Here is a 16063-nt window from a genome sequence, read left to right on the forward strand (position 1 = left end):
TAGGTGGTTATCCTCGCTAGGACCACGTGCTGCATGAGTTTCCCCACGCAAGAAGTGAGAGATATGGGTCTCAAATTATCAATCTGCAGTCGCTTGCCCGGTTTAGGTATTAACACGATTTGTGCCGTCTTCCATTGCTACGGAATATGCCCGGCCTCCGAGCATTCGTTAATATATTTTGTTCACTTAGTTATAGGCTCATCGTCCAAGTTCCTTAGCGTTTTATTCGTTACCCCGTCTAGTCCGGGCGCCGACTTGGTATTGAGTTTCTGTAGGGCTGCCCTGACTTCTGACTCGCCGATTTTGCTGTCTAATTCGTCATTTACCTGCCCTGTGTAGTCAGGGTGTATGACGGGCATCGCTTGCGAAATGTATCTTTTCTCGATTTCCTTGAGGAAGTCCTGCTCTGTCTTTGGGTACGCTTGTATTAGCCGATTTATATTTTGCCTATGTGCCGACTTTGTCCCGTCCGGGTCTAACAAATATCGAAGGATGTTCCACGTTTTTGCCATTTCTATCTGACTGTCCATGTTGTTGCATGTTTCCTCCCACTGTTGTTTGCATAGCTGCTGGGCGTACTGTTCTATGTCGCTGTTCAATTTAGCTATCTTTCTACGAAGCGTCCGGTTGTGTGTTTGTTTTTTTCCATCTCCGTTGCAACCCTACCTCAGCTTCCCACATATGTAGAAGCTTACTGTCTACGTTCTCTAAATGCGCCTCCGGCGGGACCGTTTTCGGAGCTGCCGCCACATCTCCCTTTAGTTTTTCGGTTCATTCCTCAATACCTTGCGTCGTGTCGTTGGCCTCCTCCCTTATTTTCCTGCATTTGTCCCAGTCGACAATCTTAAGTTGTCTACCCTTTGTCTTGCGCGGTGATTGTGATCGCTCCCAAAGTCGTGTTGCGTATTTGTCCACGGCGTGTCCCGTATGTTCTTGGTGACCGTTAAATCTGGCGTAGTATCCGCGCAAACGCTGGTACCTATTCTCGTGGGAACCGATGGTCGGTCGCGAGGGTCAGGCCTTCTTGTTGCGTGCCTAGCCAGAGATTCTTGCCTTTTTGAGTTTCGATTTTGTATTCACATGCCGCGTGTTGGGCGTTAAAATCACCTCCGATCACTACCGCTCGATTGTCCGCTATGGCTAGGGTTTTTTTAAAGAGCGTTTGAAATTTACGGTGTCTGCATTTTGGACTGCTATAAATATTTAATACAAAGGGACTGTCCTTCATTTTCCGCATGGGTATGAGTTCGAGAAGAATGTGATGGACTTACATACCCTCCGCGTCGTGCTGCACGACCGAGTGATTTCGCTTTACCAACGTCGTTAGCGCCTTCGTATCCCCTTTGGCAGTACCAAAGTACTGGTATCCTGACAATATTGCCAGCCCGTGCGTTTCTTGTATCATTATAATATCCTGGTTTTCTTTGTCTTTAAGGTATTGTTGCAGTATGTATCGTTTTCGATCGTATCCTCTACAATTCCATTGCCCAATCGTGTATGTATATCGTCTGTCCATGGCGGCGTTACAGGTTTTCCAACCCCTCGGAGGGTACCGGGGGCTAGTGTACGGCTTGATGGCCGTCTTAACCGGTTCTCTCCCCCCCTCCCCCCGCTTATTTGGTCCTCATATTGCCAGTTTCGCTTCGAAGTCAGCCATAATTTGCTGCACTTGCTGTAGTATCGCCTTTCCTAGCGCCTCTCTCTTTGCCTCTATTTTTGCCTCAAGCCTCACTTCCAGTTGTTCTAGTTTAGTTTCAAATTTGGTTTCGTTCTGTTTGATGCTGGCTTCGATTTTCTGTTCAAATTCATCCTGTCTTTCTTGGAGCGTCGTGGCTGGCTTGGGTTTCATTGCTCCGGTTTCAATCGGAGCGTTCTCGGTTATACGTTTATTGTGGGTGAGTGCTACGTTCCTCTTCCATTTTTCCTCTTCCATTGCTGTCTTTTTCCTCCGTTATAACTCGCGAGGTTTCCTCGTTGCGTGGCACTTTCCCGCTCCTCAAACGGTCCTGTACTGAGCGTCTGAGTTTTCTGAGTCTTCTAATTTCATCCATAAGCGCAGCATTGCGCTGCCTGATCTGCGCCAATTCTTTCTATTGCATCTTAACTCTACTTTGAAGAGCAGCCTCTGCCTCCGCACGCGCCCCGGAAGCCGCGTCCGCCCAGCTCACCTGTAAGGGTCCCGCGGTGCCGATGACGTTGTTGTTTCCTATTGGGCTTTGGGATCCTTCTCCCCCTTGTGATCTGGGAGATCCGGTGTTGCTGGTCTTGAGTCTGGATCTCGATCTGGACCGCGATCTCGATCTGGTTTGGTTGTTGGACGTCGAGCGGCCCCTTTTCCTTCCGTGGAGCTTGGGGAAGTCTTCCAGTCCGGATCCGTCCCTCGTTCGATGTTCCCACCGTTGTCTCCAGTCTTCCCGTCCTGGCCTGTACAGTCTTTCAGCTTCCCTTTCGTAGTACATCACTTTTTCTTCCTCTCGTCTGGCTCGCTCCCAGCGGCGCCTCTTTGCCAAATACGGTAACTTGTATCTGGCATTACATCGGCGATCCGCCGTAGGGTGGTCTTTGCCGCAGAGCTGGCACTTCGCTTCGCACTCGTGGTCCTGCGGCGGATTCTCCATCCCGCAGCCTCTGCATATCCTGCTGTTCGGGTTCGAGCAGACATCGGCTCTTTGATCGAGTCGTCCGCACTGGTAGCAGACGTCTATTTGCTTCCGGTATAGTGAGCACTTGGTCAGTGCCCTTCCGTATCTCACGTGGTTTGGGACGTGATGGCCGTCGAAAAGGATGATGACGTTCGTGGTGTTTCCCATCCTTTTGGCCATGAGGACCGTTGGATTCCTTGCTGTTACTAGCATCTCCACTATTTCTCAAGGAGACACCTCGTGCGTTACTCCTCTTATCACTGTCTTAGATGTATCCTCCGGAGCCGACTCGTACGCGTTGGCTCCGAACTCCTTGTCTCCCATCCTCATTCGAGTTATGGTCGTGTAGTTTTTCTGCGCGCTCCTCCGATGGCGTGCTGATGACTAGAATGTTCTGCTTGTAGTTGAGTTTGAGTTTGAGTTTATTCAACCACATGGCAGGTACATGAAAGTGCACATGAACGTGGTTAGGTGTGATGGGAAAAAAGCTGCATTTATCAGCTTGACTGGCCCCATCACCCGGAAACAACATTTCATTACAACATTACAGGCAGCGGAGAGCGACAATACAAAAGAAACACACATGTGGCCCGTCACAGCAAAAGCGAAATAAAACTCTGAAATATATAAAAAACATTAAACAACAACGCAAGAGATAATTGCATGACATTAATTAACCATCACAAAAGTGACCTGATATTACATGAATAGGACATTCAGGACATTCTATGTAGTATATTAGCACTGGACAAATTACGTAAACTTTCAATTGTTAATTTCCATTTGTTCAGTAAACTCGGAAGGCCGAAATGTAATGTTTGCAGTCCATAATTAGTACGAGGACATGGTACATACCAATTCTCTGTATGTCGGGTGAGGCGACTTGCCGGATTTGGTTGCAAATCGGCCATCGTATGTAAGAGGGTACCTCCTCTTCGTATTTCTGATTTAAAAGTTGTCAAGAGCTTGTATTCGTAATAACTGTTCACTCTAAAAATTCTATACTTTATAAATAACGAAGCGGTGTGTGCGTTATACGATACACCTTCAATACACCTCAGGGCATTCTTTTGCAGCACGACCAGATTATTTAATGATGCTTTAGAGCCTGTGGACCAAACCAGATGACAATAGTGTAAATGCGAAGAAAAAAGAGCGTTATATAATAATAGTTTTGGTTTTACAGGTAATATATTGTGACACCGAGGCAACACGCCTAAAACTCTGCAAAGTTTATGGCTAATGTGTTCCGTATGGTGATTCCATGCCATATGTTCATGGAAGAGAACACCCAGAGTTTTAGCAATTTGGGAAAATTCAATTTCGTTTTATTAAGGGTTAGCTTGAGAGTCGTGTCGTATAATTTGGATTTCGCACGGAACAATACAGCCTTGGTTTTAGAGCAGTTAATGTGTAGTGAATTTGCTATAGTCCTTGCATATATTTTATTTAGCACTTCATTTGCAGACACGATGAGGTCATCAGCCATTTCACCAGAAAAAAATACACTGGTATCATCCGCGTAGATTACATTATCTACAGAGCTGTCAATTTGTACAATATCGTTAATAAAAATATTATATAACAGGGGTCCCAATATGCTTCCTTGAGGTACCCCATTTTTAACTTTCCTGGGTGATGACAGCTCTCGGTTGACTGAGACGCACTGTTGCCGATTAGATAAATAGCTTTTGATTAAAGTTAAAATGACACCACGGACTCCATAACATTGCAGTTTTTCTAACATCGTAGTATGATTTATCCTGTCAAATGCCTTGGAGAAATCTAGGAATATTCCTAGGGCAAGTTTCTTTGCTTCCATATTCCTTAGAATCAATTCCTTTTGGTAAAGCAAGGCACTTTCGGTAGACAGGCCCGACTGAAAGCCGAACTGTGATGACGTAATAACCTTATGTCTATTAAAAAACTTAGACAGTCGAATGAAAATAAGTTTTTCGCAGCCCCTAGAAAAAACCGGCAAAATTGATATGGGTCTATAATTGCCTAAAATGCCCTTGTCTCCGCCTTTATATATAACTGTTACCTTAGCGGTTTTCATTTTCTACGGAAACACTCCTGTGGTAAGCACGAGATTATAAATGTTATAACTAAGCAGGCACATACAAGATCAAGGACAAATATTACAGGTTACAATTTTAGGCCATCTATGTCCTCGCTTTTACTCATTTTGAAGTTGCGAAAAACACTGATGACTTCCTGCGCGTCTGTGGGATTCGCAAACAAAGAATCCGTCAGTGGGGGAGGCAAATAATCTAAGGAATCACTATTTGGCGTACTGTCAACCAATCAGGTGAAATACTCATTGAACTTGTTTGCTAGAACGGCTCCTTTATATAATTCATTGGTGGTACAGAGCTCACGAATATCGTTAGTAACTTGTCTAGCAGATATGGTAGAATTTAGTTTGTTCCACATTTGTTTGGAATGAATGACCCCATCAAAGAGCATGAAGTAATAATTACGTTTAGCTTGTTTCTGTATGTTAGTGAGTTTGTTTCTGTATACCTTGAAAGCTTTGAATTTATCCGGGTCTCGCTTTATCAGAAACGCTCGATATAACCTATTTTTTTTCTTTTATCATATTAAGTATTGCTGAAGAAATCCAAGGTTTGCGAGCCCGCCTCAGTCTCTTAAAAGCTTTGTAAGTAAAATGTTTTTTATACATAGAACATAGGGCATCAATAAAACCATCATAAGCGAGATCAGAAGAGGGGCAAGATAGAACGTTACTCCAATTTATTGTGCTAATTTCGTCTCTGAAAGCCGATAAGGTTCCTGGATTTATTGGTTGAAAATAAGTGGCAGGAAAGGTTTGACTCCTCTTATTAGTTGTCAAGGACTAAATATATGGGCAAATGATCGCTTATTGGGGCATCAAGGACGCCTGCCTGTATTGTACTATTTGTACTATTCGTAATGAACAAGTCTAGCAGAGTAGAACTGCTATCGGTAATACGCGTTGGCATAGTGATTACGTTTCTTAAGAAAAAGGATGCAAGAAAGTCTGAAAACCTCATCTGTTTAGGTGTTTTGCTCAACATATCTATGTTAATGTCTCCTCCCAGAACCAAGGTATAAATAAGCTCATTGACAATGGAAAATAGATTTTCTAAATATTGTATAAACACACCATGTCATCTTCCGATTCATTCCTGGGGATTCCCGCGGCGTTGGCGACGCAGCATTCTAGGCGATTGATCCCATAGTCGGTGGCCTTGAAGCCGTCACGTGGGCGCACCATTATCTTGTACTCTGCCTTCGGCAAACTGGGCATCCTGCTTGTTGCCATGATTTGTCGTGCTTTCTGTCCCTTGCTCCACTTATTGTTGAATGCGTTCTCGCTTGAGAAGTGCGCTGCCTGATCCTTGGTTCCGTGAGATTTTGTCTGCTCATTGGCACATCCTCCTCTCTTCTTAAAACACGCCAACCTGCTTCGTCCTCATACTCTTCTCTCGTTATATCCTCTCCTTCGACACTCACCGCTGTCATCTTGCAGCGCTAAACCGAAAAGAGGCGACCTCGCGGGGCTGAAGCCACCGGCTTCGTTGGGTCAGGCTTAGCGGCCATGTCGGCGTGGCGTTATATAAAAGTGGTCGATGTGCCGAAACTAAACGGTCACCTACTTGAGAATGATATCAGGTAGCGTGAGTTCTATTTTTCTGTGTTGTCAGATTCGCATTGCTAGTGCCTCACCTCTTCTCACGGGCTTAGTGTACACACGCATGGGTGGCAGGAGGGATGTGGCCGTGTAATGAGCCGCCGTAATTCATATAACAAACTTCATTGCCAGCAAATGTTCTGTTCTCTTTCTTCGTTTTAGTCGTGAGGAATGCTGTTGAAGCCGCATTATTTCTAGTGTGCCTATTTGCCATCCTAATAAAGCACTGAAATAGGCTGAGCGATATACACTTTTGCTTTTAAACTAGTATTCTCCGTTTATAAACATTCTGCCGTTTTCTTTTCTGTTTTGTTAACAGGGAAGCATCCACTTTGCATTGACGACACCCGAATTTGAACGGTACCTCAACACGGTGAGTCATTAGCTAGCGTTTCATAACTTGTTTCTTTTGTGTTGGCCTACGGATTTGGCACAGTCCTTAAAAGGATGGTTTAGATATATTACTTCGAAAATTCAAGGATCAAAGAATACGAAAACATTTTTTTTCTTGTTTCATTTCTCATTTTTATTGTTCTGGCAACCGAGTTATATCGACACGTGGCCTTTATTCTTTTCGGATGAGTGCCTTTCACCGTTTAACACATGTTATCGCTCAGCGCGCGACGCGCTCGCATGTATCGGAAGTTTCTCGAATGTTCTCGATGGTTCTATTGTGACCGAAGCTTGTGTAATCTAATTGCATGTGCGACGCGAATTGCGTATAACTTTCAGGAAGACACGCTGGCACCATCAATCAATCTAGAACCTTCGATGACTCATGTATAAAAGCCGACGCACTTGACCGGCAGATAAGACTTCGACGATCGCCGACCATGTTCACCGCTGTTGCTGTGCTTCGAGTGTAACTTGCTTTTGTGGGCACAAGTTCGCCCAATAAAAAGTTAGTTTTGCCATTCGCAGTTTCTCAGCTGTATTATTCGCCACCACTACTACGTGACAATATCATGTGCCTGTTTGCTCACATATTTCACGTGTGCAAAAATTACACCCACGCTAGTGTTCTTCACGTTGATTTCATCGCAGCTGTTAGAAATGTGGCACAATCTAGTTAGAGGTGCGAGAGAGAGTGATATTTTTATTCGCAGATTTTAAGCGCGCCAAACAAAGACTTCACCTTGGATGAAAAAAAAAAACATGGTCGTCGTTCGGTAAATAAATAATTGACGCACACGCAACAACCATTTATAGCAGGCCTTGCTGCATTGAAGATAGTTGGTGAATGCACATGTCGTATTGGTTAACAATAAAAGGGCTGGATTCTAGAATATTGGATTGGTGAAATGCCACTTGGTTTTCATACAGGTGTACAAGTATCGCCTGTATAAAAAATACATGCCAGAACACGCAAATATGAGACTTGTCCAGTAAGAGTTAATCATTTGCCCTAACAATATTATTTTAGCATGTGAACGCGTCCGTGTGATAATAGCTAGTATTAAATACACCAATTTACGCAGTGTAAACAACCTCGAAAAAAAATTTCACTGACAATTACGATACTCCCTAACGCGATATTCGAGCGAAGCTCTATGGATGTTTTCATTTCGCGATATATTTGCTGGTGCGGACAATCTGTCCCGTGCAGCACCTTCCAAACGGAGCGCCGTGTGACGCGACTTCCTCACTAATCGGGGGATTGCGAGAGGCAGCGCGTTAGTGACGCGTGGGCGTGATTTACAGCAGACGCTTTGGTAAATAGACGACGCGTAGAGCGCGTCGATGCTCGCGCCCGCTCGAACAGAGCGGAGGCGAGCGAGGCACCCTAAAACGACGCAAGCTACTCTCGTGCCATCTCGCAGCCATCGTCGCCATAGTCCGTCTTGCGCGAAACTACACTTTTCTTCTCACACTTTTGCCATACCCCCTCCTCCGCTTTCCGCCTCACGGTTACGCTGCACTTTCCTCCTCACGCTTTCTTCGCTCTCGCCGTCTTTCGTCGGCCGCTGCGCACCGTGTTCCCTATCATGTTTCGCTGTGCTCGCTCGCTCGGCTACGAGGTACGGCCATAGAGTAACATAATAAACGACAGGAGCGGACACTCGAACCATTTCGCGGCCAAGCTATAGAGCTTGGCCGATTCCGTTAGGTGGCAGAACACATAAGAAAAAAGGTGACTGTGGCTGCGGCTGCGGCTAGCAGCTTGACAGGCGGCACGACCACTGGACACGACCCAACACGGGCGAAGCCTAGTCAGGCCGCGCCGCCGCGCTCTTTCTATAAAATGCACCTGAGCATCGTCGTTTTCTTCTGCCTGCGTCTGCTTTGTCGCCGTTTCATGGTAAGGCCACATCAAGTTCCTTTGCGCGTTGTTAACGATTGATTCTTTTCGCATTTCGTTATGTCACTGTTAGCCCCATGAACGAGGGACGGCGGCCTTGCAGCCATGAACAGCTGCTGCCCATTTGCTACGCTGACTTTCCTTTCGCATTCTTTTTTTTTATGCGCAGCAATGAGCGGTGATGCTAGCGATAACAGCGACGCGGAAGCGTCCGAGCTGCGAGGCATGTTCGATACAATGACGAAGTTAGAAAATAAAATAAAATGGTTCGTTAAGAAATGCGGCCTATGAACACATGCCGTCCGGGGCTGAGAGCTTTATTTTACGCGCCGCGACTGCTGAAAAAATATGGTGCTGTACTTTTGCAAAAGAAATGCAGCTATTTCTAAAGCGGTACGCGTGCAATATTTGCAGTATGGCAATAGTGCGCTCTCTCTCAACCTTTGTAGCAGGCTATGTGCGCTCGAGCCTTATTGTTCTGCATTGGGCTGAATATACGCGTTTTCATGTTTTAATTGCGTATGGAGTCGTTACCGTAGAAACTTCCTTGTTTCTTAGCATTTATGACAGTGCTTCCTTAACCAAAAAAAGACGCATTACATGGAGGAAAGCAGCATCTCCATTATAAAGCTTTGCAGACTATGGTATTGCTTAGATGAAAGTACGTAGCATCTACATTCAATAGCTTTGAAGCCTTCAGTAACCTTCTGTCTGTCATTCTACGTATTGCAGGAATCTCTACCATTTTCTCAAAATAAACTGTACAGCCAAAGGACATCATGCATACTCAAGGGCCGCCATTGCAATCTGAACGTGGCAACGTTTAACGCTAGAACGTTATCTAGTGAGGCGAGTCTAGCAGTGCTATTGGAGGAATTATAGGGCAGTAAATGGGATATAATAGGGCTAAATGAGGTTAGGAGGACAAAAGAACCATATAGAGTGCTAAAAAGCGAACACGTCCTGTGCTACCGGGGCTTAGCGGAGAGACGATAACTAGGAGTCGGATTCCTGATTAATAAGGATATAGCTCGTAACATACAGGAATTCTATAGCATTAACGAGAGGGTGGCATGTCTTGTTGTGAAACTTAATAAGAGGTACAAAATGAAGGTTGTACAGGTCTACGCCCCTACATCTAGTCATGATGACCAGGAAGTCGAAAGCTTCTATGAAGACGTGAAATCGGCGATGGGTAAAGTCAAAACAAAATACACTATACTGATGGGCGACTTCAATGCCAGGGTAGGCAAGAAGCAGACTGGAGACAAGTCAGTGGTAGAATACAGCATAGGCTATAGGAATAGCAGGGATAGTTATTAGTAGAGATTGCAGAACGGAATAATTTGCGGAAAATGAATACCTTCTTTCGAAAGCGGGATAGCCGAAAGTGGACGTGGAGGAGCCCGAATGGCTAGACTAGAAATTAAATAGACTTCATACTCTGCGCTAACCCTGGAATCATACAAGATGTGGATGTGCTTGGCAAGGTACGCTGCAGTGACCACAGGATGGTAAGAACTCGAATTAGCCTAGACTTGAGGAGGGAACGGAAGAGACTGGTACATAAGAAGCCGATCAATGAGTTAGCGGTAAGAGGGAAAATAGAGAAATTCAGGATCAAGCTACAGAACAGGTATTCGGCTTTAACTCAGGAAGAGGACCTTAGCGCTTAAGCAATGAACGACAATCTTATGGGCATCAATAAGGAGTGTGGAATAGAAGTTGGTGGTAATTTCGTTAGACAGGATACCGGTAAGCTATCGCAGGCGGCGGAAGATCTGATAAAGAAACGCCAATGTATGAAAGCCTCTAACCCACAGCTAGAATAGGCCTGGGAGAAGTTTCCGAGTTAATCAACAAGCGTAAGATAGCTGTCATAAGGAAGTATAATGTGGATAGAATTGAGCATGCTCTCGGGAATGGAGGAAGCCTAAAAGCAGTGAAGAAGAAACTAGGAATAGGCAAGAATCAGATTTGTGCGTTAAGACACAAGGCCGCCAATATCATTGCTAATATGGATAAGATACTTCAAGTGGCTGAGGAGTTCTATAGAGATCTATACAGTACCAGTGGCACCCACGACGATAATGGAAGAGGGAATAGTCTAGAGGAATTTGAGACCCCACAACTAACGCCGAAAGCAATAAAGAAAGCCTTGGGAGCTATGCAAAGGGGTAGGCAGCTGGGGAGGATAAGGTAACAGCAGATTTGTTGATGGATGGTGGGTACATTGTTCTAGAAAAACTGGTCACCCTATATATGCAGTGCTTCATGACCTCGAGCCTACCGGAATCTTGGAAGAAAGCCAACATAATCTTAATCTGTAAGAAAGGGGATGCTCAAGACTTGAAAAATTATAGACCGATCAGCTTACTGTCCGTTGCCTACAAAGTATTTACTAAGGTAATCGCAAATATAATCAGGACAACCTTAGACTTCTTTCAACCACAGCACCAGGCAGGATTTCGTAAAGGCTACTCAACAGCATACCATATTCACACTATCACTCAGGTGATAGAGAAATGTGCGGAATATAGCCAACCCTTATATATGGCTTTTATTGATTACGAGAAAGCGTTTGATTCAGTCGAAACCTCAACACTCATGCAGGCATCGCGGAATCAGTTTGTAGACGGGCCGTAGGTAAAAATACTGAAATATATCTATAGCGGCTCCACAGTCACCGTAGTCCTCCATAAAGAACGCAGCAAAATCCCAATAAAGAAGAGCGTCAGGCAGGGAGGTACGATCTCGCCAATGCTATTCACAGCGTGTTTACAGGAGGTATTCAAAGACCTTGATTGGGAAGAATTGGGGATAGGAGTACTGGAGAATACCTTAGTAACTTTCGATTCGCTCATGATATTTCCTTGCTTATTAACTCAAGGGACCAATTGCAATGCATGCTCACTGACCTGGAAAGGCAAAGCAGAAGGGTGGGTCTAAAACTTAATCTGCAGAAAACTAAAGTAATGTTTAACAGTGTCGGAAGATAACAGCAATTTGCAATAGGTAGCGATACACTGGAAGTGGTAAGCCAATACATATACTTAGGGCAGGTAGTGACCGCGGAATTCGGATTATGAGACTGAAATAATCAGAAGAATAAAAATGGGCTGTGTTGCGTTTGGCAGGCATTCTCAGATTATGAACAGCAGGTTGCCGTTATCCCTCAAGGCAAAAGTGTATAACAGCTGTGTCTTACCAGTACTCACCTACGGGGCAGAAACCTGGAGGCTTACGAAAAGGGTTGCACTTAAACTGTGGACGACGCAGCGAGCTATGGAGAGAAGAATGATGGGTGTATCGTTAAGGGAGAAGAAAAGAGCAGATTGGGTGAGGGAAGAAACGCGAGTTAGCGACATCTTAGTTGACGTCAAGAAAAAGTAATGGGCATGGGCAGGACATGTAATGAGGAGAGAAGACAACCGATGATCATTAAGGGTTACAAACTAGATTCTAAGAGAAGGGAAGCGTAGCAGGGGGCGCCAGAAAGTTAGGTGGACGGATGAGATTAAGAAGTTTGCAGGGACAACATGGCCATAATTAGCACATGACCAGGGTAGTCGGAGAAGTATGGGAGAGGCCTTTGCCCGGCAGTGGGACGTAGCCAGGCTGATGATCATGACGATGATATACTTAAAGAAACTTCGTATGACTTTGAAGAATTGTTCACTGAAGTGGCGGCCTTATATGAGTATATATAAGGCCTCAAGTAGGAGCATCTGGCGTCTCTCGGTGGTATAATCTTCCTTTGTGGAATTGTCGTATACTTCGCTATAACTAATACTGCTTCAGAATAACTTCAGTTTGGTCTAGTTGGTCTTTACTGCATATCGTATTGACCGCAAATGAAGGCGGGGACAGCGGAAGAGAACACAAAAACGACACAGGCGGTAATACTGCTTGGCCTTTCGGGAGAAACTGCAGGCTCTCTCTCTCGCTTTCTTTTACTGTGAGCCCGTGTATAAGCGCTGCTGTGCATGACTGCTGTTGATTCTGATTTGGAGTGAATGCAGCTTGGCTTTATTTCGGTTATTGAGTGAATTGTACAGGGGTCCCAACTATCATGTAGCAAGTATTCAAAAAAAGAGCAATTGCGTTACTCGAGAAAAACCTAGTGCATGTGGTTTCCAGTACAGTGGAGTAGCCACCAGTAATTTTTCGCTAATAATATTTAATTACGTAGGTAAAATTATTGATCTAACTCGAGAAGTACAGTTGTATATAAAGGTGTCAGTGAGGCATCTGTATCCAGCCCCAAATGACGTTTAACTGTGGTGATTTCAACGACGTACTGATTGCGTACAATTTTTTCCGAGTGGTAAAGAGCCTCTCGAAAAATGAAAAATACCCCGTGACTGCACTCCCACCCGCATCATAAAGGAGCGCTATTAAATAAGCTGATTGAAAGCAACTGCTTTGCCTGTCTCAAACCGGAAGAAAGAGACAGGGCATCACCTTGATAATGTTCCGGAAGGAGCACCAACAGCAGGTTTCGCGGTTTTGAAGCTATTCCTTCTCCTCTCTACGTCACGCATATTATCCGTCTCTCAAGGCTGACTGGTCACATTGATAACAAAAGCCCCTTGATAACGCGGCCGAAGCGCGGCTCTACCCACGCACGAAACGCGAAAAGCAATGTAATAGGCAAAGCGTGTTTCAAAATTCCGGCTCTGCTCGCACCGCATCGACAGAGCGCGCGCACATATATTGCACGCCAGAAAGCAAGGGAAGGTCCGCCCGCGTCCTTACGGACTAACAAGCGGCGTGTCGTTTATACATGAATGGAACACTCCCTATACAAGCCATTCGAATCCTGGGTCGCTCACTAGAATGGACCCACGGTATCGTCTGGTGTCCCGGGCACGAAGGCCTGCGGGGCAACGAAGAGGCGGACTGCGCAGCTCGAGGTCTCACTAGCCGAGTGGCAGACCACACCGTTCTTCAGCCGCCGACAGACCGACGAGCGACCCACGAGTTATTAACGACAGGTCAACAAATACTACAGGACCAACGGCTCGGAAGAACACAATACGCTCCCCCACACAAAGCTCTCAATAAACTCCAGGCAAGGGACTGGCGCCGCCTGCAAACTAACACATACCCACACTTGTCTCGTCTACACGCAATCTCCCCCGACAGTTATACGTCCCCAACATGTCCCTGGTGTAGCAACCACATAGCGACACTCGCGCACATAACACACGAATGCACCGACCGTCCGGGCGACGCAATTTCGCCGCGAGTCACAACACACACACTCACTACGTGGTCTTGGGAGGCGAGACTCTCTGAACTGGACCTGGGAAGCCAACTGGCGACCCTCGACCAGGCCCGGCGAGCCGCGATCGCCAGTGGAGCCCTGTCAGAGGGAACCACCCAGGAATAAACCGCGCAACGGTTTCTGCAATAATAAAGTTCCTCCTCCTCCTCCTCCTCCTCCTCCTCCTCCTCCTCCTCCTCCTCCTCCTCCTCCTCCTCCTCCTCCAGAAACTTGCTTAGGACCAAATCCAAATTAAAGTGACTGTTTTATTTTTTTATGAAATTGTGTGCCTGCTGCAAAAACCAGCTCATGGCAAAAAAAAGAGAAATAAACAGACCTGGAAGTGACCCAGGTGTTGAGAAAACGCCAAACGGATTAGTTCAAGAAAGTAAATAACCACTTCACAATTGACCGTATTGTCTATCGGGACGCCTGCACAAAAATAAAACAAAATATACATCAGATTTCAGTGTGTCCTTATTATCTATAAATTCGTAAGGGCCGTTGAACACCAGCTGCTTCCTAGAGGACGTGTTCAAATAGGTCTCCTTCTGGAGCTACGCAGCACTGAGTCCACTTTATCACATCTTCAGTGGCGTTCTTGATTACCGCGCCAGAATTCTACGGCAGACATCCATTATCCTTGCCTTGAGCTAATCTCATATCGTCGTCTCAATAACGTAAACACGATCTTTCACATAACCCCAAAGAAAGAATTCGAGCGGAGAGAGGTCAGGTGACCTAGCCGGCCAATCTGTTGCGCATCAAAAGTCGCATCCAGCCAATTTCGTGCCCGACTGATGCTGTGTGCTGGTGCCCCACCTTGCTGACACCACAGAATTGGAAGACGTGACAGCGGGACTTCACTGGGAAACCCATCCACCATTCCTTCAAGGATTTTGCGTATGTAACGCTGTCCAGTCAATGTGTGATCGAAGAAGATGGGACAGAATATGGCACCAGCGTATATTCCGTCCCACACATTGAACCACCACTGGTACTGGCGCCGATTGCGTTTTACCCAGTGTGGACTGGAGTAACTCCATCAGTGCGAATTATGAAAACTTACCTGGGCGTTTCTGCGAAAATCGGCTTCATCTGTGCAAGTCATGCTGCTCAAAAACCTGGTGACTCGTTGGCTTTTGTGAAGGCCAGATTCGAGAAAGGCAGATGATTCTACAGGTCCCTATCTTTCAAGCATTGGTGCTGGTTAAGGTGGTACGGGTGAAAGGCCTTCAATTAGAATACTCCAGACAGATGACTTAGAAATTGGGCAACCTTCGGAAAAGTCCGGAGTGGGCTCAGGTCCCGGTGCCCCCCAGTATTCGGTGACTATGAAGGAAATATCCTGGAAGTCTATCGATAACAGTTTACACGAAACAAAAGGGCCTATATACTAGACATTGCAAAATATCGATTATATTTTTTTAAGTGCCGGGTAAATATATTACTTTCATGTTTCGCGTTGATGTTCCATGTTTCATGTTTCAGGGATCGCGTGTACTTTGGACCGTTAGCATCAGGAATTGCACAGTTTGATTACCATAATTGGTTATGGCTCGAAGAACAGTCCACATTTTAGCACATACAGAGAACTTTATCCTCTAACGTTACGATAGCAAGATATTGAGAAACTCAACTACTGTGAACGGTGAAAACCTAATGTAATGGAGTAACCGACATTTAAAATTAGTGGTAATGCGAAGAATATTATAGTGAATAAAAAAAAAACCTCTAATATGTGTTCTATATATAATACTGGAAATATGCCACACTGCTTTTCTTTTTAAAGTAGTCTGGTAAGATTAGTTTTTGATGTCGTGGCCCAGACCAACTAGCAGTAAATAACATAAGATTGGAAAAAAAGTGTCAAGACAAGAGCCACGTATGCCATACTTTTCGAACTTATAAATTACAGTGTATTTTATATCAACTGTCATGAGTAATTATTTCAACTCGACACTACTTAAAATCGCTTCTTTTTTTAGCAGCCAGGCAGACTCAGTTGATTTCTCTTTGCGAAATCCGATCTGAGATTTGGTTATCAAAGAGTATTTATGAAAAAAGCTAACTGATCTTCTCAGTATAATTTTTTCGACAGCATCCGGATATAGAAGAACCGAATTGGGACGATAATGGCATAAAATACGCGTTTGAAGATAACAAAAAATTTT

General features: G+C 45.1%; 1 protein-coding gene across 1 annotated transcript in view; it reads left to right on the forward strand.

Moving 5' to 3' along the window:
- LOC126535290 (medium-chain acyl-CoA ligase ACSF2, mitochondrial-like) overlaps positions 1 to 16063 on the forward strand; it is a 163502-nt gene that overhangs the window by 48047 nt on the left and 99392 nt on the right. The window contains exon 4 of the mRNA XM_055073094.2: positions 6641 to 6694. Within this exon, the coding sequence (XP_054929069.1) occupies positions 6641 to 6694 (54 nt within the window). The remainder of the gene's footprint in view (positions 1 to 6640; positions 6695 to 16063) is intronic.

Source organism: Dermacentor andersoni, chromosome 7 (assembly GCF_023375885.2).
Source record: "Dermacentor andersoni chromosome 7, qqDerAnde1_hic_scaffold, whole genome shotgun sequence".
Taxonomy (NCBI): domain Eukaryota; kingdom Metazoa; phylum Arthropoda; class Arachnida; order Ixodida; family Ixodidae; genus Dermacentor; species Dermacentor andersoni.